The sequence below is a fragment of the Nesoenas mayeri genome (genome assembly GCF_963082525.1).
Source record: "Nesoenas mayeri genome assembly, chromosome: 2".
Lineage (NCBI taxonomy): Eukaryota > Metazoa > Chordata > Aves > Columbiformes > Columbidae > Nesoenas > Nesoenas mayeri.
In genome coordinates this window covers 59,953,288-59,979,020 of record NC_137543.1, presented here as the reverse complement: position 1 = coordinate 59,979,020, position 25,733 = coordinate 59,953,288, and the positions used below count along the sequence as shown (strand labels likewise).

Below are 25,733 nucleotides of genomic sequence, written 5' to 3'. Positions count from 1 at the left end.
TGTTGTTTTCAAAAAGTGTACAAGGGGTAATTTGAAGTATCGTTTTAAAGAAAGGGCATTTTCCAAGTTGTACAGAGAATTAAAAAAGAAAAATAAAAATCTTTAAAATATGAAAATCTGCTTCATTGCACTGGTTTAAGCAAGACATGCAAGTGCAATGTTATGTTTGACTTTTTGGCTACTGACAGGATAATCTAGTAGATGAAGCATCTCAGTGAATTATAGCACTGTACTGAGTTTTCTTCCAGAAAGTCAGAAAGATCAAATGATGTTTGTAGCCACTGAGATTGAGGGATTCCATTAGACATTGCCTCTCCCTCCCCTCTTTCTAATAAGATGGAAGCTTTTTTGAAAATATGTGACAAATGACTACTCACAGCAGAAATAAATCACACACCACAGAGTACAGCATTATTAATAGTGCAATAATAGTAATAACTTACTGTGATAGCAAAGAAGTACTATTAGGAGGGACATGGTAGCTAATAGCATTTCCTCTAACAGGGACTAAGGGACAAACCTTCCTTCAGTACCTTATAAATAAGAGGAAGATTAAAGAAGCCTGTGTGACCAGTCACACACCTCAAAAATAGCCTTCACTAAAAGTAACTTGGATTTCATTAAGGGTGCAGCTGTTGAGAAGTGGTGAAGAATCCATATCAGAGATTTTTAGCATGTTTTAAAGGTTTGAACCAAAATATGGGAGGTATTCTCTGGCTTGTATGGATGTAAAAGAAAAAAAAAACCCACCTTTTATCACAAAAAGCAAATAAATGCAAACTTTCAATATTCATGTATTGATTTTGTTTACCTGTAGCTTTTTACAGAAGAACAGATTTTTAAAAAAATTAATGATTATAATTAACGAAATAAGTTAATGGATGAAAATATTAATTTCCTTCATGACTGAATTTTGCAAACAAAATTTGTAAACAACTACAGCTAGAGGGAAAAAAAAAAAGGCAGTAACCTCCACAGTTACATATTCCAACACAGACCTGGGTGAACTGAGATCACATACACAAGTATGTTTGGAAATGTGTATATATAAAATACTTATGAATAAAGCTCTGTTGGTAATGGCATTTAACTTACTAAAGAAAAGCCAGAATACAGCTACTGAAAGAATCACCATGGAAATCTCCACACTAGAGTTTCTGCTCTCACACTATTATTATATCCAGAATACAGAAGTATTTCTGGAACTGCTGTACATCAGTGAATGACAGTAAAGGCCAAAACCACTCTATGAACCTCTTTTTCAAGCGAAAGAATTAACGGGTACCCTCGTTCTCCAGAAAAAAATAAGTCTTAGCAAAGTTGAAAAAACAGATGCCAATAGGTATGTTATAAACGAGTTTATTATTTGTGAGAACAATGAATTAACACTACTCAAAGGAAAAGGGGGAATTAGTCAGATATTAGGCAAACCTTCCAAGCCCAGCCAGCTAAAGCATCTTTCTCAGCTCATGAGCAGTGACCGGCAGTCATGATATACTCAACTTGATTTGAGTATAATCAAGTCCCAAAACTGAGAGAAAAATAAAACTTCCATTGCAGTTTCTCATGTGTGATATACAAGACACAACTGTTCAGACACCAAAATGACCTTTAGAATATACACATGTGCCAGCTGAAGTGGAGAAACCACAGTCCCTGACAACAAAGGAAGCTCACAAACATTTTAAATCGTGGCCCTTTATGCTTCTGTAATGCTCCCTGTGTGTATGTGCAAGTGCTGGTTTGCACAGGTTCCTACATATTCATGAACAAGGCCCTTTTGTTGTGCAAATTCCAGCCTTTGCATTTTGATTACTTCCTTCTATATTTGTACAGTACACAGCCGCAGCACAGAGGACATTTCAAACCTCCTCCTCAATCAATGATACTACATTCATAAGCTTTGGAGAAAAGGAGGATTTCTTTGTGCTTAAGCATTCTTGCTGGGTAGATGGTTTTCTGTAAAAAAAAATGTGGCCTTCTAGATTGGCCTTTGTGGCATGTTTAACACTCTCCTACTGTCTATATAGATAACTAGGTGCCCACTTTCAGGATTTTTAATCAGCTCATGCAAATAGGCTTGGTGGGGGAGAAATGCAACAGTATCTAACTGCTAAAATAGACACCCTGGCACTTATTGTAAATGGTATCTCTATAAAATAAAAAGAGCATTATGAAATTTATTATCATTCTGTATATATGAGTTTCTGAGTTTTGTTGTTGACTTTTTTAAAGGGGGCTTTTTTTTTTTTAAAAAAAAAAAAAGTTACTTTTGAATTCTGAGATGTTTCAGTCCTCCTGTATTTTGAGGTAGAAGGTTAAATGTTGTTATGACTCTTGGAGAATAAAGGACCTGCTGCCGGGGCAATTCAAGTTATTCAGAACTGCCATGTGAGACTAATTATTGCTACTGCTCACTGTGTAATTCAAAGGTTAAAATGTAGAGTTGAAACAATAAGTGAGTCCTTATGTGATTAAGAATGTATTAATTATTTTGTCTGCTTCTGCTCTGCTCACATATTAGACAGAAATAACCTTGTTAGTCATATTCATCATCAGGAATATTAATCCAACAATGTCTGTTTACAGCAGAGCACATATATGAAAAAGGGACAATCAGAATAGAGTAAATAAATATCAAATCTTCTGGGCTCAAGCATGGATGTAAAGCCATCTGAAAGTAAAATGGTGCTTGGACTCAAAATATTTTAAAAGAAGTCCTATTTTCATTATGACATACAATCACGTTGTGAAGGGAGAAGACAAACTGTTCATTTCAACAGAATAGCACAGTTTATGTTATCTCAGGATCATCCGAAGGAACATAACTTGTTATCTGCTAAAACATTAGGCAAACACAACACAATTCTTAGCTATTTCATTAAAAAGTTTTGTAACATTTGAATTATACCATTTACATTGGATATCTAGTGATCAGCTGAAAACTCATGCTGTGCCCTCTGGGTTGTAAAATATGCAAATATGAGCCCCTTGTATAAATACCACAGAGATGATGGCTTTCCTTCTGAGCTGTATGTTTATTGTGTTAACTGGACAGACATTAGGTGACTCTATTTCAAACTACATATAATTAATTCCATACAAATTCATAAGGAAATTTACTGGTTAGGCAATGGCAAATTAATGAATTATTGATGTACTCATTTATATTAACTGAGAATTTATAAATTTGTTCATTACTATGCTACACAACTTCAGCTGTTGAGCTTGCTGCTCTGTCTTAGGAGTCACTGAGTTCTCAATCTATTTGTGATAAAATTGCAGTTTAGTACAGATAACTTTATTCTTCCAATAACTTGTCTTTTTTGAGATGTGATTGTTTTTATCATCAAAATTAGAGCTTTTACAGTGAAGTGGAATGGCTCAGGCATTTTTTGTCAGTTGGAGAAAGTCTTTTGTAGGTGTGTATGTCATGGCTGTATTTGTCAAATAGGGACTAGAAAATAGCACAACACTTTAGAAGGCACACTAGACATTTAGGATAAAGAAGCTTGTATATAATCCCTTCTTCTTTCTGTTTGCCGTACTCAGCTATACTGTGGAGAATTTAATTGTGTGTGAGTTTCAGTGGAAGACACTCTGACTTATCAACACTGGGCCAGTCTGAGAGGAGCTTTGGCAGAGAGAAAATGCAATAAGTTTCCACTAGTAAAAGAAGTCATTAGTAAATTAAGAGCCGGAATGAAATTGGAAGGGAAAAAAGTAGGAACAGGACTACAACATATTACAGTATAACTTTGGCACTGCTAAATATTAGGAACTAACTAAACCTTTTCAATAGACAAAACGCCACTTTTCCAAAAATTAGAGCTATGTGATTCCTGAAGAAGCAAGGGGATGATACATATAAGAGATTCCCATTTATTTTTTAAAGTTATTTTCAGAATTTAGCAATACGTACCACTTGGGGAAAGAATATAAGAAAAAAGGGAAGAGGTAGTGAGAAAACAGACAAGACAAAACCACAGAAAATTCATATCATGGGTTATTAGGATTTTTAAAAAATATTGTGAAGGTGTAGAAGATGAAAGAGATCCTAACAAACTTAAATAGTAAATGTGTGATACTGAGAACTCTGAGCTAATATTATGTGAAATGACAAATCTATTTATTGCAGCTGCAGGAATGCTCATACTACTGCCCAACCCAAACTGACTTACAAATTCTATGACAAGTGTATGATTTAAAACGATGAGCTTATGATTTATAATGATCATATATAATGATCTATAATATATGATTTTTAATTGTATAATTAACATATGATAATATACAGTTTAGATAATCCACCAACAATCAGGGGTTGGATGCTTCCCTTCAGGGAGGTATAGACCTGAGTTGATACACACATCGGTGTATGAAGTCCCATAACAAGTTGTCTCATGAGCACTTAAGGGGCCTCTCCTCATAAGGGAAAAAGAAGACGTTTCCTATAACTTAACTTTAAGGGCTAATTGACTAATACATTTTTCATTAACACTAAAAATTGCCACAGTGGACTGACAGACGAATAAAAGATTTCAGTCAGATGTAGTGCCTGAAGCAAACACTGAACTTTCTGCTTCAGATAACTCTAGCATCTGTGTATCTACCACTGAGAAAATTAGTATGTCAGTCTTGGGTCACATACAGGGAAAAAAAACCCTGAGAAATTCTCATGTCACTACTCTGAAATGCTTGAGCTCAATACTTTTGCCAATGAAAGAAACAGATTCCAGATCTTAAAGAGACAGAATACCACACTTCATTAGAACTTCTCTGATGAAGAAAAAGAAAAATCAAAGACAAACAAAGAAGGAATAGTTTAATGTAGTTCAATGGGTCTCTCTGAATGCGCAGTGTGAATAAACTTGGAAATATTTGAAGTAATTTGAATTTTAACATCTTGTCTATGAAACAGAAGAAAATATATTTCAGAAAAAGGATTGTGTCATGAATTTGTGGGTCCTTCTGTTCTCAAGACTGCAAGAACATACCTACTCGGCTGGAAACTAAACAGCCTATCCCCTCATTGGTTTTTCTCACTGAGTTTCACTTGACTTCAGCATGAATTTGTTTTTTTTCTTTTTTTTTTCTTTTTTTTTTTTTTTTAATACTTCTGGCCAGCACTTAATTAACTTGACCAGAAAGATTCCATACGTAGAAAATATTGTTTAATGTAAAAAGCAGAATTGCAGAAAACCATAAGAAAGAACATTTCAAAAGGAACAAAGAGTCCGTATGTGTTTATTTTTTTCAGTGCCTCCCCCTAAGGGATGAAACACATTTCTGAATTCTTAGGACCCTCCTCCTACTCTCCCAAAAAGGTACCTCAGCCAGCTTGTTTTGCTAAAAGGAAAGTTTGGACAAATGCCTTTTGCAGTTTCCAGAGACTGAATTGTGAACATTGCTTATGACCTTTGTTATGGATTGCCTGGTTTACAACATCAGCAAAATGAATCCTGTAACTTTGGCAAGAGTCTGAAAAACATCTTCACACCTGATCTGGCTATGAGGTATTTCACCTGTACCTGTTTTACTGCTTTTCTGGTATGTTTCTTTGATTGCATGTAATTAATACAACAGTTAGGTAGGCAGTTCTGTAAGGATGACACTTGCCATTTCGGGGTCTTAAAATCAGACACAGTCAGGGACTAATGCCCACACACATGGAACAGCAGCTCCAAAAGTTTGAAGATAAATAAATGCACTTGTGCAGATCAACTGCATTCCTAGGCACAATGTCTCCAATATATCCAATACCCAAAATAATGAGAATGAAGTGTCTGAATACATTATCAATGTCCACGAATTATGGATATCTTGTTGACTCACTGATGATTCAACATTAAAACTCTCCAAACCAATGTGAAGCTGGTCAGGCGTAAAGCCTAGCTCTTGGAAAAATAAATGCTACGCTCCTACCTCAGGTGTTCTAAATTACTGTGGGATACATTCACCGTGTTAGATACACAGTATTAATCAGCACAAAGCTATTGTAGTGCCTAATGGAGTTGTGAATTACTGTTTTCTGATCAACGGATAGATTGCATGGGATTAGCCCTAATCAGGTGCTTTAAATAATGAGTATCTCTCCATCCACAGCCACACAAAACTGTGCGTCTCACAAATCTCAGAAGAGATTGGACAGGAAAGAACACAAATTAAGTAAATCACTGTGCAAGAAATATTTACTTTCATTTGTTCAGCAAATAATGAAAAGTAAGGATGAGTCTAACTTGGTAAGTACTGCAGAGATACATATTTACAAACTCCAATTCTGTGCAAAACTAAATAGAAAAATCAAGCAGTTTAAAAGAATCTGTGTTAATTCCTCCTGTATTTTAGACGTCCTCCCAATTGTGTAGGTATTGCATTTCATTAGACAAGTGAACAGTTTAGTTTTATACATCTGAGTCCACATTCATTTAAATGCAAAACAATATATTTAGTAAAAGAGAAATTTAATTGCCTGAAAGCTTAATTTTGATCCATTTATTTATCATAGCATCTCTGTGAATATGTCGATTTATTTTAACGGAGGGGATTTATTTTCTGAAACAAAGTAATACCAAAACTGAGGATGGATAATAAATACATAAAACTATTCTCTTAATGTTCATGCAAACCACATATGTATATATTTATAGGTGCTAAAACACAGTAAAAAATACAAACCTCTTTAAAAATACCCTTTAAAGCAATTGTCTACATTTAATATTTAAGCCTTAGGGAAAAATTAAAGCAACAACAGTTCTACTGCATAGCATTTTCATAATACATGGATGAGTACTTCACTTCTGATAAGACAGCATGCATCAGGAATTTAGTGTATAAGGTACTGGCAGATCAACGGACAAAGCAAACAATGTTCAGAAAGATGAAAAAGATGCTGATTAAAAAAAACAAAAAAGCCAAATGAACCAATAACAGATTTTAAAATGAGCATTAGTGTTGCCCTATATAGACTTCAGATGCTATCGAAGATACTGACTTCTGTCTAATCCTATTTTTTTGCCTCTATATTTTTCTGCCAGTCTAAATCTAATCTTTGTGCATTTGCAAATCAGATAGATAAAGCAATCCCAAGCAGGCAAAAGGGAAGAATCAGATCAAAGACAATAAAGCATGACACATAAAGGCAGAGCTAGCTCGTAACAATAAAACACAGGAAAACAATCCACTTTTTATCAGGTTGCATGGTCCATGAATTGTAGAGGAAGATGATATTCAGATACTAATATGCAATTAAAATACTGCAGGAGGCCTGAAAAATCAGAGGTAAACCTCACATTTTACTTGAATATATACAATCACTATACATAATTGATTAATACTGATACGCCATAGATTAAAACAAAACAGTACAAAACCAACTATCTTATTAAAAAAAAATTGCTATGATATAGAATGACTTTTTCATAATTAAAATCTGTAGAGAGTTACATACATTTTGAGACATATAAGAAATCAACTTTCAGTGATTAATCTGAATTAGTTTTAACAGCTAAATTTTAGTTAATGACAATTTCAATTTCCAAAGACAGTTTCCTTCAGAATCAGTTAAAAGAAATGGTTCTGCTCACAGACAGATATGCTACTCTGAATAGGCAAACATTAGTAAGTCTTTGGTCATTACCTTTTTACTCAAATATAACTCCTTCTCTAATAAAATGCATACTTGCTAATACAGTTTTAGCCAAAGAGTCAGATGAGTGGGATATTCACAAAGAATGAGCTTAAGCTAAATCCTAGGGGTTTTTTTTTTCTTTATTTATTTGCTTGCTTGTTTGATTTTCCCCAGAATAGCATGGTGGTTTTCAGGCACCGTTTTTGGCATTGTGTTAATTTTCTAGTATTGCATAGCTATACTTCTTGAACTAATTTCACATGAGGTATTTTGAGGCCTAGGGGAAGTAATGATTTAGCAAATTATTCTTCCTAAAATTGTATATTTGAATAAGGCCCACAGCTTAATCATTGAAGTTAAATTGAAACATGGATCAGGCATTACTAATTTTTAGTTAGAAAATATTATATAAAAAAAATAATGATGTCTTCATGATTGTTAATGATGAAGTCATCACAGAAAAGTGACATCAGTCTGGATATACAAAGTTATGAGCTAAATGATAATTCCCACCTGTAACAAACTGAAAAGAAATTTTGATCATAACCACCTTAGGCTCTAGGGTCCATTTGATCCATGTTTTTGTGATCACCAGCTGTACTTTTGTGAATATTTGTTAATGATATTGAATAAGTAAGTACACATCAAAAAATGTAAAAGGATTTTTAACAAGACAGTGTGGCTAACCCGAGAGTGTAGAGACACCTGCAATTTCCTGGATTGCTTCAGAAAATTCAGGCTCTGCATTAGGGAATATGAAAAACTTAGAAAAGTCCAGAACCATAAAATACAAGATGAAACATCTCCAAAGACAGAGATAAATGCAGAGTTATTTCTGCACGGAAACACAGAAAAGGCATTGGACTTCACAGTAAGATACAAAATGCATTAAAAAGATGTGAAATGGAGGCAAAACAGAGCTCCACCGACATTTAAAACTGATCTGAGGATGGAAATGGAAATGAGGATTAAAACTGCAGGCAGAAAAAAGAGCTAGCCTTATTATGAGTTCAAAATGTTCTCTGTACTCCTGCTTGCAATTATACTCTAGGGTGGCAATCAGTCATCAGGAACATCCAAAAAGAGTAATATCTACTCTAACAGAAGTTATTCCATTCATATTGTGTGATAAGCCTTTTTCCGTGATCCAGAATTAATTTATTCTATGTCAAAAGTACTCAAATTATACCACACTAGTATTTAAGGACAGTGAGACTCATAAACCTTAAGAATGACAATTCAACTGCAGTTAAATAAGTCAGAGAAAGATTAAGCTCAATTTAAGTATAAGATATATTAATGTTTATTTCAAACACTGAGTTGAATATATTGAAAAGTAATATTCAACAAATGGAAGTCTGTGGAGAAGCCATGTATTCCATCTTTCTTTACAATGAGAGGCTAATCTAACTTATCAGACTGCTGCTCAAAAATCACTGCATATTTCTTCTTCTTGCTGCTTCTCCTTAGCTCTTACCTTCCAGACTCAAATGTGAACCATGTTGAGTCACGCCCGTATCTCCTCAAAGAGCTCAGAGGCCACATGACCAGCTTGACCTTCGCATTGTGGATGTCCCAGAGATAGATGTTTTCATGTGTGATCTGCATTGTACATTCTCCATAGATATCTAAATTTGGTGTAGGCATAAGATATACATTGAATCGTTCTGGAAAAAAAAGCAAACAAACAACAACACAACAAAACAAAATAAGGCATCACCAGTCAAAGAAAAAAAATTTATACTGGCAAAAAAACTACCACCACCACCACCGCCAAAACTGTCTTTAGTTACTAATGGATCAGAAATAAAGGCTGAATTTCTAGCCCTGAAGAGAGGTGAAGATCCACTGATGTTGAAGAAGCCATGCTAGTGTACATGAAAGGAGTGAGTTAACGGTTAGACTCAGTAATCTTAAAGGTCTTTTCCAACCAAAATAATTTTATGATTCTATAAGAGGAGAATCTTCATGTCATTTTCATTATAAATAATGCAGCAGATTGAAACATCTTTCACAGATGATCTGCATAGTCTTCTTTGACATATGTCCCCAGCAACTTAACTAAAGTCCTTTATTCTCACATTAAGGTCCACGACTCTTTGCAAATCAAAATTCACAATGACTTGAACTCTGATAGAGGCTCCTCTGTCAAAGAAAAGAACTACATGTACCTTGGCAAAACATGTATGTATAACCATTGCCCCTTAGAAAAATTGTCCTTGAAATTGCAAAGCCAGATTTGCTTATTGAAGCTTGTTAAAAATTACGCTTTGTGTTCAGTTTCTATTTATTTGCCAAACTCATTATTATTTGTCAAATTAATCACATTTTTAATCATCTATTGCTCTCTTGAAAAATTCAGTTCAACACAATATATTATTATTGTCATGACGTCAATTACTATCAGCTGCACTTCCAGTGCAGAGTGACCTCATTGCAGTAAGAGGTCAAGGGCATTAACAATTTTTTGAAGTGTCTGAATTGCATGTGATTTAATAACCAATACAAAACCATCCTTAAAAAAAACCCACAACAACAAAAAAGACAAACAAAAACCCAAAACCAAACCAAAACAACAACAAAACCCAAAACAAAACAAAAACACACACCCCAGCGTGATATAAAACACCGTTAACTCATACGGAAGGAAGTAAACCACAGTAACAGCAAGAGAATTTTAAATAAAAAAGTATTTTTCTTTGAAGAATAACTAATTTTTCTATGAGCTACTTCTACAGAGAATAAAAAGCTGTTAAATTTCAGGTTGTATACCTGGAAGTTCTAGCCTATATTTTAAATCCAAAGGCACTGAAATCTTAGTGCTTAATAGCATAATATGGGAGAGTGTGGCTGATTGACAACTTCCTCTCACAATTTCTGTTCATGTTTGAAATACAATAGAAATGCAAAATAGCAATGCTACTGCACTGAAGAGTGTTGACAAAAAAAAGGTAAGAATGATTTAAAGTATGAGCACAACCAATATTCATTCAATAAACAGTACTGGGAAAATGTACTTTAAAGGACATCTGACAGGAAAATGGTCTCCGACAGCTTAATAAATGAATGACAGTTTGGTGTGAAACATTTTCAATCCACCATTTGTACTGATATTTTTTATAGTGTCCTCATAAAAATTAGGAAGGAATTTAAACTAATCAGAAGATGAATGAAGTGAGATAAATTTATCAAAACAGTCAAAATTAAATACAGCTTCTCAATATGCTTGTCATTCAGTATCACATACATTACATCTCCTTTTAAAAAATATTTGATATTTATTTTTTCTGACAAATCACTAAAAATATTGGAAATAAGTGACAATATAAAATACGTTAGAAATCTGTGAGTATATGTGTGTGTGTGTCAATAAAGTAGCAAAAGTTTGACTGAGGAATTAATGGAAGCAGGGAACTGCTGGGTGAGCAGTTAGAATTGCCATCCTGCATAGCTATAAGTAATCTTGTCATCCCCAATGTTATTCTGTTTCAGTCAATTTAATTTTGTCCTATTAATGACTCCCCAATTGATTCATTCAGTCTCAGAGCCATTCAACCTCTTCTGCCAGGCTCTGGTTCTCATTAATCACACTAATGGGTTAGCCCTAAAAGTTTCATTTTATGCTAAGGTCCCCAGTGTGAATTTCCTAATGTTTTGTAAAACTCTTCTGACACACAGCACAAATAGATTAGCAGGTGCTGCTGAGATCACTGCAAATTTCCCTTAAGTCTCAGAGGAGAGAGTTGGACACAGGACTAACCTAATGCCTACTGTAGTAAATGGAAAGGCTTACATGGGAGTATGGGTCAATGACTGCATTGGGAAGGGAATGATGGCGAACGAGACAACTTACATTTTGCAATGGGATTATATTTACATATATATATGTATATACCCTTTTTCATTGTCCATATGTCACTGTGATGGTTATGCAAAAATGCCTAGTAGCTATGCAGGTGTGCTTTTATCATATATTAGACTCTAGTTTTGCGTTGCCAAGCTGTTACTTCCTGGAACTACCTCCTCTATTTGAGAGAAAGACACAGGTGACCGACATCCTGGCTGGTTCCCTCAGCCTCTCTTTTACATTGCATGAAATCACACAATGTGTTTACGGGGGAATGGGGCTACTATATGAGAATGGGAATCTTTCCCTTTCCCTGTCTTCACTAACAGAGTGCCTCAGACAGCAGACAAAAGGTGCAATTATTTTCTGAAGTAAACCTCAAACTGTTGAATTGAAGGCGCAAAATATTTCAGCCTGTTTTAGAAGTTACCAGGATACTTGTGAAATGCTCAACTTCTCTGAAGTGTTCAAGGATATTATTGCATGAAGGGTATTCAGGACACAACATATCCTCAAACTGTCAGGAAACATTTGCTGACTTTGCATGGGAGGTCAGTGTCTAAGGTGAGGTGTCACAGATTAAGGAAAGTATGTCTGATTAAACCGAACATCAGCTGCAGGGCAAAATGTAGCACCCTTGGAACTTACTCAAATTGGCAAGAAAAGCAAGTGTACAAGCACATGTCCTGGAGAGGACTAAAGATGGATATATTTACTTTTGAAACAATAACTTGTGAATACTTTTGAGTAGTGGGAAATTGAGGACGTGGAAAGGTGTGGATACCATTAAATGATTTTATGAATTAAAAAGCAGGGTTCAATTTTTCCAGTTTAGAAAATATTTGAACAGATGTCTGTAATGGCAATACGATAATTCAGTTTTTAGAGTCAAGATTTTGCCCTAAACTCATCCAGGCAAGAACAAACATTCATAGGTTAGATTTGGGAATCCCAGCTGAATTCTGTCACCAGATCTTCTGAATCACATTGAATAAGATATTTAGCTTCTCTGTGGGTCAGTCACCATTTGCATATGAGTGGGAAGAGATAATAGCAGTTCACTGGGTAGTAAGGTTAAGTAAATAGAAGTTAATGAGGAAACCGGAAAATAGGAATATGTAAGAAATCAAACATGTAGATGCTATCCTATTTGACAAGAGTAGGCTGAGACTGAGCAGGTGCAACTCCTCAGCACTCAGCATCACTATCCTCCTCCCTCCTCTAAAACTGGTGAGAGCAAAGTTCAGGGAGTGGAGGAGCCAGGAGGAAAAGAAAATGCTGATATATTGCAATGCTTATTATTCCACTCTTTTCAATGTAGCTGCTCTTTCCCATCTCCTCAATATGCAGAGCAATGCTTCATCATACACTTCATGCATGTAAAGGTGTTCAGCATTTGGGCTTTGGCAAGAATATCACCTTTAATAACTTTTTTTGCAGACCATGGGAGTTTAAGAGTATTTGTTAAAATGAGCATATCGACTGAGACAGAGACTTGGCAGCAACTCTGAAATGCTCTCAGTCTTCCAGATCGAAGTCCAGCTGTACTAGGGAAGCAAAACCACTGTGAGGCCCAGTGATCCTGGTTCTGGCCATTTCATCTCTGGATTCCCTTGTCTAAATCATCCCAGTTGGAAAACTGAGCGAATAACATTGCAGTCTTGAAATCCGGATGCTTTGTTTCATTTCAGCTTTAATACAAAGGAAAAACCACTTACGGAAGGAAGCAGCCAGGTTGGTGGGAACTATATAAGAGGAGGATTTAAAAGCTAACATTCAGTTTCTAGCTGGAAGAAATTCCCTCTGCTTCTATGTGACTTCTGCTGCTGACACTCTTTAGTTAATTTTCACATGGAAAGATGGCTCTAAGTCTTGAAGACACAGCATGTTGTATTCATTCATATGTCAGGTCTATTAAAACAATTCCTTCCTGCTTTACACAGTGAGGAACCAGGACTTCAGAATTAATTTTATCACTTTGCTTATAATTATTCTGCTTTGCTTCTGTGTGTGGAAATGTTTATTAACATCTCAATTAAAATATAAAGGATACCATGAATAAATTAAATTGTTTCACTGATAAGTAGGAACATAGAGAAGATCTGAAAACTAACTGGATTAATCAGCTATTAAAACTGTTAACATATTTCTTTACTAATAAAGCTGTCTATGTTGAGTTTATTTTATATATATATTTTTTTTAAACAAGGTATAAAAATGAATTAAGGATAACAGAAAATGAATATGTAGTGAATCACAAACAGGGATTCTACAGACCCTAGAAAATGCCCTAAAACAAGTCACCTCTGTGAACATAATTACAAAGTCTCTGTGCTGTAGTTTGGCTGTAGTTTATAATCTCAATATGTAGCACTAAGAAATAAGTCATAAGCCTCTTCTGAGGATTCAAGGACATTGTTCACTATGAAAAGCTACATTTTTACTAACAGAAATTTACAAATGTCCTGCAAGTAAACCCAGGAAGCAAGACAGTTGTACTGTGGAATCTTTTAAAATAAATAATAAAGGTAAAACAAAGGTTATGAAAAAGAGGAAAACTTTACAAAGGAAGTAATTTTATGATATATTACTTTAAATGTTAGGCAGGGAGTAAAATTAAAAAATTAATTACCTTTCAAACTTTTCCAGACTCTTAAAATCAAAATTAGCTTTATAATGCATTTTAAAAAAAAGTGCCAAGGCAGCATTTAACACATAATAGAAAAGCACAATATTGACATCCCAGGCATGAAATGCAACAATACATGAGTTGCAGAAGCAAAGGATGGAACGGGCCTTTTCTTTAGGTTAATAATTTGCATTTTTACATTTGCCTATTTTCTTCACAGTTTACAACAGTGTTACAAGTAAAATTCAATAGAATGTCATTCGGAACAAGTGTTCAGTTATTTTAGTGTTATTATGTAGTATTCATAGTAGATATGAATAGAGTCTTCACCAAAGAAAAGCACCTGCTCTTAAAGGGTGAATTTAGTAGCACTGTCTACACATAACTATTTTCTCACCAATGTTTTCCTGTATATTCTGGTTTCTTTTTCACAGTAAACATGGTCTCTCCATTTGGATTGCTTCTTTCATATTACTTTTATAGAGAATGAAAATACAGTGACATATTGGAAAAAGGGATGTTTTGTAAAAAAAAAAAAAATCATGAGCACGGACAAATGCATTGAGAGCTGGAAAGGCAGTCTCCAGTTCTTCTAAATGAAGACAGCACTCTATAGTCACGATTTCCCTAGCAGCAGATTGAGAAACCTAAGGAATACTGAACACGTGTGCAATTATCACATGATGTTGCTCAGAAGACTACTTGTCAACAGTGTTATCAGATCCAACTGAGTCCAGGTTTTCTTTCCTGTAGTTATAATTGTGTATTATTATTTGTCTTATCATTGTATATACAGCTCCACTGTCATTATACCAAATTGTTATCTGAACAGGATCATGTAGTCTTTCCGGCTTTTGATTTAATACTATATTTCCATTCTTTATCAAATAATCCAAATGAACATTCATTAACAGTAAGACTGTGTTTGGTATGAAAAGAAACAGAATCAGAGTTGCTGCTATAGGGCTGAGGAACACAAACGAATCGCTTAGATTCAGGAGAGAGAAGGTAAAATGGTTGGAGAGCAACAGAAGCTTCATTTCAAATCTCATTTTTATTGGAATCTGTGTATCATTGCAAACCAAGCAGCCACTAGTTGTGAGCCTTAAATATAAAAAGAAAACCACCTAAGGGTCATTTTCTGCAGTGGAGTTTACATAGTAACACTTGCAATAATACTTCTTGAAAGTAATACCAGATCAAATCCAGTAAGAAGCTTTCTGTTGCTGATGTGCTTTGCACATAATTGCTTAGATGTTTTATCTATTCTTCCTACAACTCTCAATAGCCAGAGGTCTCTGCCGTAAGCAGGCAGATCTATAGTTTGGCTCTTTTAGCTATTACCAACTGCAGAATTGCTTGGTGCTGGAGGGTCAAGCAACAGCACAACCACAATAAAATAGATTTCACTAGCACTTACTGAACAATTCAGAAATATAAAAGAACAGCCCTTTTAGATTGCTGCACTACCATCAATTTTTGTCCACATGTGACAGAAATGCCTGATGAATGTATGGCTTTTTAGCCATGACATTTGCACACCAAATACAAATTTTCCAGCCTTTGGAACAAACTGTTTTGTAAATCACATTATTGCATTCCGTTACTCTCCAACCATTTTACCTACTCTCTACTTCAAATCTAAGGGATTTGTGTATCAGAGGGACCCTGCAGAGGGATCTGGACAAATTAGAGAACTGGGCAATTACCAACTGCATGAAGTTTAACAAAGGCAAGTGCCAGATTTTGCACCTGAGACATGGCAACTCTGGCTGTACATACAGACTGAGGAGCAAGATGCTGGAAAGCAGCTCTGCGGAGAGGGACCTGGGGATTCTGGTTGACGGCAAGTTGAACATGAACCAGCAGTGTACCCTGGCAGCCAAGAGGGCTACCCGTGTCCTGGGTGCATCAAGCACAGCATTGCCAGCTGGGCGAGGGAGGTGATTGTCTCGCTCCGCTCTGCACTGGTGCGGCCCACCTGGAGCACTGTGTGCAGTTCTGGGCACCACACTATAAAGAGGATATAAAGCTATTGGAGAGTGTTCAGAAGAGGGCTATAGAGTTGAAAGGTTTAAGGGGGAAGCTGTATGAGGAGCAGCTAAAGTCACTTGGTTTGTTCAGCCTGAAGAAGAGGAGACTGAGACCTCACCGTGGTCTATGGCTTCCTCACAAGGGAAGGAGGAGTGGCAGGCCCTGATCTCTTCTCTCTGGTGACCAATGAGAGAACCAGAGGGAACTGCAGGAAGATGTGCCAGGAGAGGTTTAGGTTGGACATTAGGATAAGGTTCTTCACTGAGAGGGTGGTCGAGCACTGGAACAGGCTCCCCAGCGAGGCAGTCATGGTCCCAAGGCTGACAGTGTTCAAGAAGAGACTGGACAATACCCTCAGACACATGGTGTGAACTGTGGGGTTGTCACATGTGGGGACAGGAGTTGGGCTCGATGATCCTTGTGGGTCCCTTCCAACTCAGGACATTCTATGATTCTATGATTCTGTATCACAGACATCATCATCAGATGTCCTCCTTTCTGAAATCAAAAGCTAATCTCAGCAGAACCACAAGAGTGAGAGTGGAGGGATAAATAGGCTCAGATGCAATAAAAAGAAATGTTAGACAAATCATAGAAAACATACGTATTTTCCTTGCAAGTACTTTCTGAAATGTGAGTAATTTGATATAAAAAAAATACAAGTAGCAAGCAACAATGAGTTTTTATGGTCCCAGGGCATATACAATAACAATTAAGAAAATCATTACAAATGTTTCAAATTGAAGGTACTGACTGTGGTGGTCATATACAGGGAGTAAACCAGAAACCTACACAATAGAAAACTTACTGTTTTTTCAAATGGAATGTACTCATCCCTACTGTGAATAACATTAGAAGTACATGAGAAATACCATGCAAACGTCCTATAAGGAATGGAATGGCCAGGTAGTTGGACAGATGAAGTACATAGCATATTAAAAGTATTATTGCTAGGAAAATGTAAAGCATCTCATGAGAAGAAAATTATTAGGCTAGTTTTTTTACAACCAAGGAAGTATCTCTATCAAAGTTTAAACATTTCAGAAAATCTTTAGGGCAAAGTAACTATTTGAAAAAACACAGTGGAATGAGGTGTGATTAATGGTTAATACACCTGTTCTTTTGGGATGAATGGTATTACCACGTGGTCATATCATAGATATACCAACTGTATAACACCATTATTCAATCACTTTCAACCCTTAAGATGAAAATGAGAGAAGAAAAAATATGTATCCAAAACTGCAAAACCACTGGCACTGTAGCCTTTATGACAGGGCAATCTGTGGTCTTGTCCATATACTAAGAAATATCTTTTGTTCAGTGACCTGAAAAAAGACTCTTGAATGGTCCAGGAAACAGAACCTGCCTGAAACTAGATGCTGAGGCTTTACAATTCCACTACTGGTTTTATAAACTATACTCTCACATTCCTGTTTCAAGTAAATACTAATACATTGACTAACTCAAGAGTAATTCTGTGAAGTTGACATACCTGCAATGTTTTGAAATAATGACACTCAAAAGTACTATACCAGTGAACTGATATTATTTAACACAAAAATAATAAAATGACCTTGAGAGTGACATAGCTGCCATTTTCACAATGAGCAAGAGTGTAGATTTTTCATACTTATAGTCACTTTTCATGAGTTTCAAATTGGAAAACTAATTCTGACCTTTCAGTTTCAGGTCAACAAAAGCTTAGTAGACTTTTGAAAGGTTCTTAGGTACCTTTTGAACTATAGTTTTTGATATTGTGCCTTTAAAAGCTACAATATGGGAAAAATGTGCAAGAAAATAAATTTAAAATCTGAATTTTTTATCAGAGGTCACCAAATGATTCCACCCTCCAATTAGTCACCTTTTCCATAAAAGTGTAATGTGGGGAATGACACTGCCAAGTTTGCAGAATAAGATAACCAGCATAAACTGAAGTAGTGGTTCAACTCATTTTACTGAAAGAATCAGCTGAAGAAATTCAAGTGCAACTGCACGTTCCTACAGCACAGCTAAACAAAAAACATGCTAGATTTCATATCAATAGTAAGAACCTTTGTACTCTCCCCTCCTTCCAAGTTGATTAAGACACCCCCACCTAACCAGAATTTTCTTTGTTTCTGAGCAAGACAACTAAAGAGACAACTTTGAATTTCAAACATACTTATTAAAATGCAAGGTTGTGCATTAAGGGGATGAGGGAAGAAAGCAGATAGGCATGAGAATTACTCGTCTGGGATACTGCAACTAATGATTTAGCAGAGCATGCTTGTCAAATATTGGATTATACATATTCAGCCACTTGGTTTAAAAGAACATGGCTAATGATACCCTCCATGCATTCTCATTCATGTGATTTTTACAACAAATACATGCTTGCCTCTTTGTTTCCTTTCATTTATTTACTTGGAACAATAGGTATGCTAATTATGTTCATATATGCTGGTTGGTAGCACTGCAATTAATTTCTAGACTAAGGCAATTGAATGAAGACTTGTTTACACAACAGAACTAATCTATGTATTCTGCAGGTCATAACTGGATCGTTTTCAAGAACAAGACAAATATAGTATTTGCCATCCAAGTCTGAAAGCTGCTGGACAGTACATGAATTCACTGCAGAAAAGCTTGAGGAATCTCAAGCTATTTTTCCGCTCACATCTGCGTTTGATAAGATTTAATTCCCTTTGCATTGAAGTTGTCTCTTCAGTAGTATGCATATGAGTTTTATATCTATAGCCTACAAGCATACAGCAGATAAGATGCTCTGAACAGTGTCTGATCACTATAACTTTCCTACAACATCAGTAGTTCTCCCTTCTATATTTGCTAAGTAATCTGAGACTACAAATTAATTTCCATGTCTCAGAGCAGTCAAACAGCTTCACAAACATTTGAACTTCTTTTAAATCATGCTTGAACAATGTCTGGTTTTTGAACAAATTTTCTTAAATATTTCTGTATGTTTTATCTTATTAAGTTTGGAGATGTCTGGACTCTCCTATGAAATTAATACAATGGAGTCAATATAGTGTAATTCAGTCTATAATTTAATTATGTAATTTTGTTTATAATGATAGTTGGCCTGATATTTCACAACCATTTAGGCATTTTGTTTTATTACTTTGTTAAAAGCTATCGGATTTTATAAAAGCACCAAGACAGTAATAATCATTGAGTGCTGTAATTTAGGAAGGAATAAATGAGCACGTTGTGTGCTGCCCTCATGTTCATTAATACAAATTAAATGACACAATAATCACAGATTTTCTTTTGTTATTGAGTATTCCAGCCACTAGCATCCTTCCTGTGGAAGTGTCTGATCTAAAATTCTGTTCCAAACAGCCTTTAGATGAAGACTTACAAGCTCAGGCTTAGTGCTGACTAGCATCTGTCATTGCCCTTTTCACCTGTATTTGACAAGACTTAGGTGACCTTGACTCCATTATTCAAGGCAGGTATGAGTTTAAAGCAAATACGTGTTTTGCAGTCCAAAGTGGTGTTGATATGTTCATCACTGCCTTTTAACAATAGTGGTTGTTTTATTTCTGCACACACAGGCCCTTGTTTCTGGAACCAGAAAGGTCATAATCATCATTTCACGTGACAGGAAAATGTGAATGCAATGAACACATGGACATATAGCATGGAATTTAATCATATCTGTTTGTGGAAAAAATAGGATTGAACCTCAAAAACACATCCACATGTTTACTTATTAGTGAAGTGCTTCTAGCTAATAGTAAAAATCATCAGAAAAACAACCACAAGCAAAGATAACACAGGATATCACCTAAGAACTGACCTAGGAGCAATTGCAAAGTTACTTACCATTTTGTTCTCTCTGGACTCCAGCAGCAAGCAAATCTGGTTCCCCAAGACTTATATCATTAAGCCTGGTTCCTAGACACTCCATGCAAAGATGTTTGCACCATTCTTCTGCCTCTAGTTCTGGAAAAATAGAAAAAAAACCAGAAGTGTCAACATTTTACTCAAAAAGGGGTGAAGTTAAACCAGTACCTTCTTAATGACTGTTTTTATGACAACATGAGCTATTAGTACAAAGTTCCACATTTATTACTTAGCCTTGATTTATGAACTCCTAAAAGGGCTTTCACTCCTAGAACTGCATCTTCTATTTCCACATTTGGGCATAGGAGGTGGCGACAACAAAAAAGAGAATGGATTAGTCAGTTTTCGATGCAGTATATTTCTAGTAGGCTTTCTTGAAAGAAATAATGCAATTAAAAAAAAACCACATTAGATGTAATATATGAAATATTCTTTACTACTCTTCAGGTGAATCTGAAGTATTAAAGCACTTTCTATTTCTAAAGGTTTTAGAATATTTTCTAGAAACAAAGGAAAAACTGTAATAAAAAGATCTCCAAATGCAGAACTTCCTTCTCTGCTGTACTGAATGGCTATGCCTGTCAAGGTAGTCTGAATAATTGATTTCTTCAGTTCTGTTCACCTTCTTTTGGTTGCAGAGCAGTTTGGGCATTAGTTGGAACATTTGTATGAAAATTCAAAACCTCCTAGTCCTTTCTGAGTCCTCCATTGCATCCCACTGATGTACAACTGAGAGCTTCCTATCTGCAAACTACCAAGACATGTCCTCAGGCATAATCCCTGAGACACCACAGCAGCCCCTCCTCCACACCCAGCCTCATACTATCCACTTCCCAAAATTAACTTCACAAAATCTCTGGCATTAGTCAAACAAACAACATCTCAAGTTGGTATACACATAATGTGAAACCATAACTAACAAAAATCATGCAACTAGGCTGACTGTCTTTTATTACAGAACAAGCTTCACTAAGTGGAACTTTCTGGAGAGCAGGCTTGGCAACAGGCACATGCTGAGCATCCATTGCCACAGTCAGTCTATTATCTGATCATCTTTAATAGTGGGTGACCCCAGTCATCTAGAAATGTCTCTATTAAACACAGTTTTTACATATCTTTTTTTTGGGGACATCTGGAAAATACTTTTGTGACAATCTCTCCAATGTAGTGGAGAGACAAAAAAATACTTCATGCAATCCTTGAAGCATCTATCAATGATGACTCATTGTAATTAGTGAAAATTTGTATCTAAGAAAAAATATTTCCATGCTTAACTGGTACAGGCCTCAAATTCTCGCCTGGTTAGGCATAGATCAAAAGTCACATCAACACTTGCTCAACAAGAAAGGGAGACAGACATGCAAGTCCAGGTCCCCAGTAACCTTTGGGTAACATCCTTTGTTCAGGGCCCTGAACAGTCCATGAACAGATTTTTCCTGAGTTATTCTGGCTATCAGCTGACTGAATTCCCAGGCAGACAGCTCAAACGATAGAGCCAGTTTTGGGATTTCTTGAGAGCCAAATGTGGTGGTTGTCACAGGGACACAAACAATTGGGGATGGGCTTCTCCAGAGTGTTGCAAGGTTTTCCTTGAACCTTCCTGATTTTTTGCAGTCCTTGTCTCAGGACACAGATTCCCAGAGTTGGTTTGTCATAATATCTCAGCTTCTGGTGGTAAGAGAGAGAACATTCTGTCAATAGTATCCAGATAACATTTAACTATGTATGTAGGAAGAAAATGTAGAGGTAACAGCATACTGTTCCTTAACACTTCTACAGATATAGCCTTTTTGGTGGAACTAAGGAGAGAACAGGTATATCTCTGCACGACAATAAAAACTTAGGGCTTTTAAAAGGAATAAGATGAATTTCTTTAAAAACCTACCTCCAAAATTCATTTTCACCTCATGCACAAAGAGATTTCCCTCCTGATTTCCCTTCCTCTCTTTCAGCCTTTGCCCTTTCCTTGGATATTTGTCATCTGTTGAACCAGAACCATGCCTATAAATCATACTTGGCTATGGAGAGGGTTTCACATCAGATGATAAAAATGGACCACAAGCCATGCTGCCACAGTCTGGTAGCACACACGATGGGATGTGGGGGGTAGTACATAGGCACATGGGTAAGCCAAACCTCCCTCAGGGAAGGTTTCCAGTGGGTTGCCCAACATCTGCATCCAGCTACAGATTAACTCTGGGGAATCAGTGCAAAAAGGCTGGTAGTGTAAACATGACTGTGCAAATCTAGTCTAGTCTAGTGCTCCCATGTTTCCTTCCCTTCCCTCTCACAATTTCTTCTCTGCCTTCTGTATTGCAGAACAATGTATGTACTGACAGAATGCATAAGTCTGTATAAAGCCTGTAATTTTTCCTGGAGGATAGTCAGGAGATAGCATTTTACATATTTAACAAAATCAGTCTTTTATTACTTTATTTCATTGTGCCGGCACTCAGACTGAAAGGGTACATTCTGGAAATGTAGAATGAGATTATGGTAGATAAACACTAACCTAACCTTTCTAATGTTACAAACATCTAAGGAGAAAGGAAAACATACTGGTATTGCCATAAATCCAGCTTAACATCAATATATATTCAAAACAGGACTCTTCTGTAAAAGAAATAAGTTCTATTTATATGTATTCTCACATTACATTTCCAGCATATTCGTTGGGAAACAAACAAACAAAGGCATTGTTCTTGGAAGCTGCTTCTTGTGAGCGCCTTTATTTTCATCTCTATTGTTTTCTCTCTATTAGAGGAACATCTAGATCTTGAAAGTTTGGATCCAGAAACTGCCTTAAAGAGTGTTTGGCTCTGGCAGTTTAATTTAAGCTGCATCTTCACTGATGATTAGACCCAGATTAGACCATTCTCCAACTGCCACACAGAAGCAACTTATCTTACTGTGAGCCTTATAAGATCATGGCTGTATTTTGCAAACTGTAGGCTGTAACATGCATTGTATTGCATAGAACTCAAATTTTGTATCTTACAAAACCAACTGACTTAATGCTACAGAAAATATAGTTTCAACGCAGAACTGAAAAATCTTCCCATAGAACTGTGAGGATTTGTGTCAGCTGTCAGAAGGATCAACTTTATCTATAAATGTGTTTGGAAGGTCAAGGGTATAAGGGTACTGTGAGAGTAAGTTTTACTTAATGCATCCTGATAGCTATTGCTTTCTTGGGAAGGGACTGCCTTCAAACTTTGTGTTGACAGACATGCGAAATCTTCTTTAGAAGCAGGTGAATTACCTTTCAAAGACAAAGCCATATTTCTCCTTTCATCATGTGCATCTATAAAACAGTTTGCCCTTGTTTTGTAGCAAGTCTACAGAATGATTTGTGTTTCTGGATAACAAATATTATCTATATATTTTAAAATTTATTTATTATAAATTATAGTACATAAATGCATCAGTCACATTAGCAATCTCGAAGAACAGCTACTACATCACAAAATGGATATCACCATCACTTCTTTATTTTTATTATATGCATATATTGGAACAGATGAAATATTACAGTGGAACCAAGCCATAAAAAACAGTCAGCAAAATTCTTCTCTTTAAAGCATGTAGATCAGATTTATTGGTGGTAAATGCTGACTTTTTTAGTTGTAACTGGTAGTTTTCATTGAAAAATTTAGTTTCCTTTTAGGATAACTGAATTCTTAGACTGAATGATAAATTTTAAAACATACTTTCACAGCTATAAATAAAATCAAAGTACTTGTATTTTCATCTTTACTGTTATTTGATTATAAAATGCTGTTATACAAATGTCATAAGGTGAGATAAAATATAAAGAGATGGATGAATTCAATTAGGCACTGTTTATTGCATAAGAAATATTACTGGGAACAAATCTGTAAACTTATCTGAAAACCCACACCTTGTTACTGGCAATATTTTCCGGGAGTTTACCTGAGCTTCTAGGTCATGCCGGAGGTTATATGTCATTTCTACTTCAGTTCTCAGGTGATTAAACTGGTGTTGTACCTACTCCAGCCATTGAGGTTGTGTATTGCAAATAGGTAATATCACAGCAAGATAAATGTGGGGTTTTTTTTGATGTAATAATGGTGATGAAATGATACTTGCAAATGGTATTGGAAATCTAAGTTTGTAATAGTGGAAAAGCTCTTCTGCTACTTAGAGTTTAAACCAGTTAATGATCCACAATTTTCACGGTTTAACCTGAGCTAGCAATACAACCATGATAGCCCCTTGCTCACTCTCCTGACCCCTCCTCCCCCGACCAGGGTAGAGAATTGAAAGGGAAGGTAGAAACTCGTGGACTGACATAAAGATAGTTTAATAAATTAACAAATTAACACTAATATACTACTACTACTACTAAGATATATAAAATGGAAATAGAATATAAAATAAAAGATACTCAATGCAATTCCTCATGAACTTCATCTGAACTGAGCAGTCAATCCCAAGAAACAGCACTTGGTCCCAAATAACCGATCCCAAAGAGAGAAAAGAGAAAAATGCAGAAAGACCTAGAGGTCTCTGCCAAAGGGCAGGATGGGAAAAGGCCAAAGGAAAGTAACTTCCTAACAGAACTCCACTGAAATGGAGCAGAACCAGAATAAGTCTCTATCCCTGTCTGTTTGACTATATCCCAACTCTGTCCCTAGCCAGAAGATCCCGACTCTCCTTAAATATGAAGCATGATGCTAACGGCATGGAATATTCTTATTGATCAGTCTGGATGTCAGTCAAGGTCTGCCCCATCTATGCCCCCATTCCCAGCTGCCTCACACCTGCGGGAAGTTTTAGAGATCTCAGAGACTTTGGCTCTCAGACAATAAGAGTGAAAAACATTAACTCTGTCCCAGGATGTTATCTTCTTGTTCTCAAACTGAGTCCAAACAACGACCATGCTAGATACAAAAAAGAAAGGTTTCTAACTTCATGAAGGAAAATTAACTCACTTTGGTCAAAGCAGCACAAGGATTTAATTGAAATAACATGTACGCAGTATTAGAGGAAGACAACAAAAATTCTTGTGCAAATCCAAACCCCTCACTTTTTGAGCTTACCCTAATGTCAAATGTATCAACATAAAATGTTGATTGCTTCCTTTCTGAAATATTTTTATGTTGTTTCTGTACAGATTGTTTGACTCTTCTTCCCTTTAAACTACTACAAGAGTCTAAATCCAACTGAATATTCCTACTATGAATGAAACTGGAGAATCTTACCTATTTGGATTAGTAGGACTTAGACCTGACATTCTTTACAAAGAAAGAAAGATGGTGCAGAAAAGCCACATGTGCAAATGTATCTCTTCTAAAAATCACCCAGTCTTAATTAGAAGTTAATAGGAAAAAAGATCATAGAATCCCCACAGGACTGATGTGCTATTATACTGTGCCACATACAATATATGCAGCAACTTATTTGATTTTTTTTTTTTCCACTAAAAAATAACACGATTGCCTGCAGGCATGTAATTTCTCATCAAAATCAATATCTTAAAGAACCTCTGTCCTTTATGAGGATATATGTCATCCTTTGATGATTCAAACATAATTTTATTTTCTAAATATTTAAAATATGCTATCTAACAGTGTCTCCATTACTTAGGGTACATCATACACACTCAAACACAGATACAAATGCAAAGTAATGTGGCTATTTCTTATCACAGCTCAGAGGAACATATGAGCAGTGCTTCTTTTGTGTAATAATGTATTACTCATCAACACTGGCCATGC

At 35.9% G+C, this 25,733-nt stretch overlaps 1 protein-coding gene across 1 annotated transcript in view; it reads right to left on the bottom strand.

Annotated features, from left to right (window-relative positions):
- DOK6 (docking protein 6) overlaps window positions 1–25,733 on the bottom strand; it is a gene marked incomplete at both ends in the record, with an annotated part of 244,232 nt that overhangs the window by 72,934 nt on the left and 145,565 nt on the right. Inside the window, 2 exons of the mRNA XM_080338878.1 lie at window positions 9,108–9,297; window positions 19,972–20,091. Of these exons, the coding sequence (XP_080195004.1) occupies window positions 9,108–9,297; window positions 19,972–20,091 (310 nt within the window). The remainder of the gene's footprint in view (window positions 1–9,107; window positions 9,298–19,971; window positions 20,092–25,733) is intronic.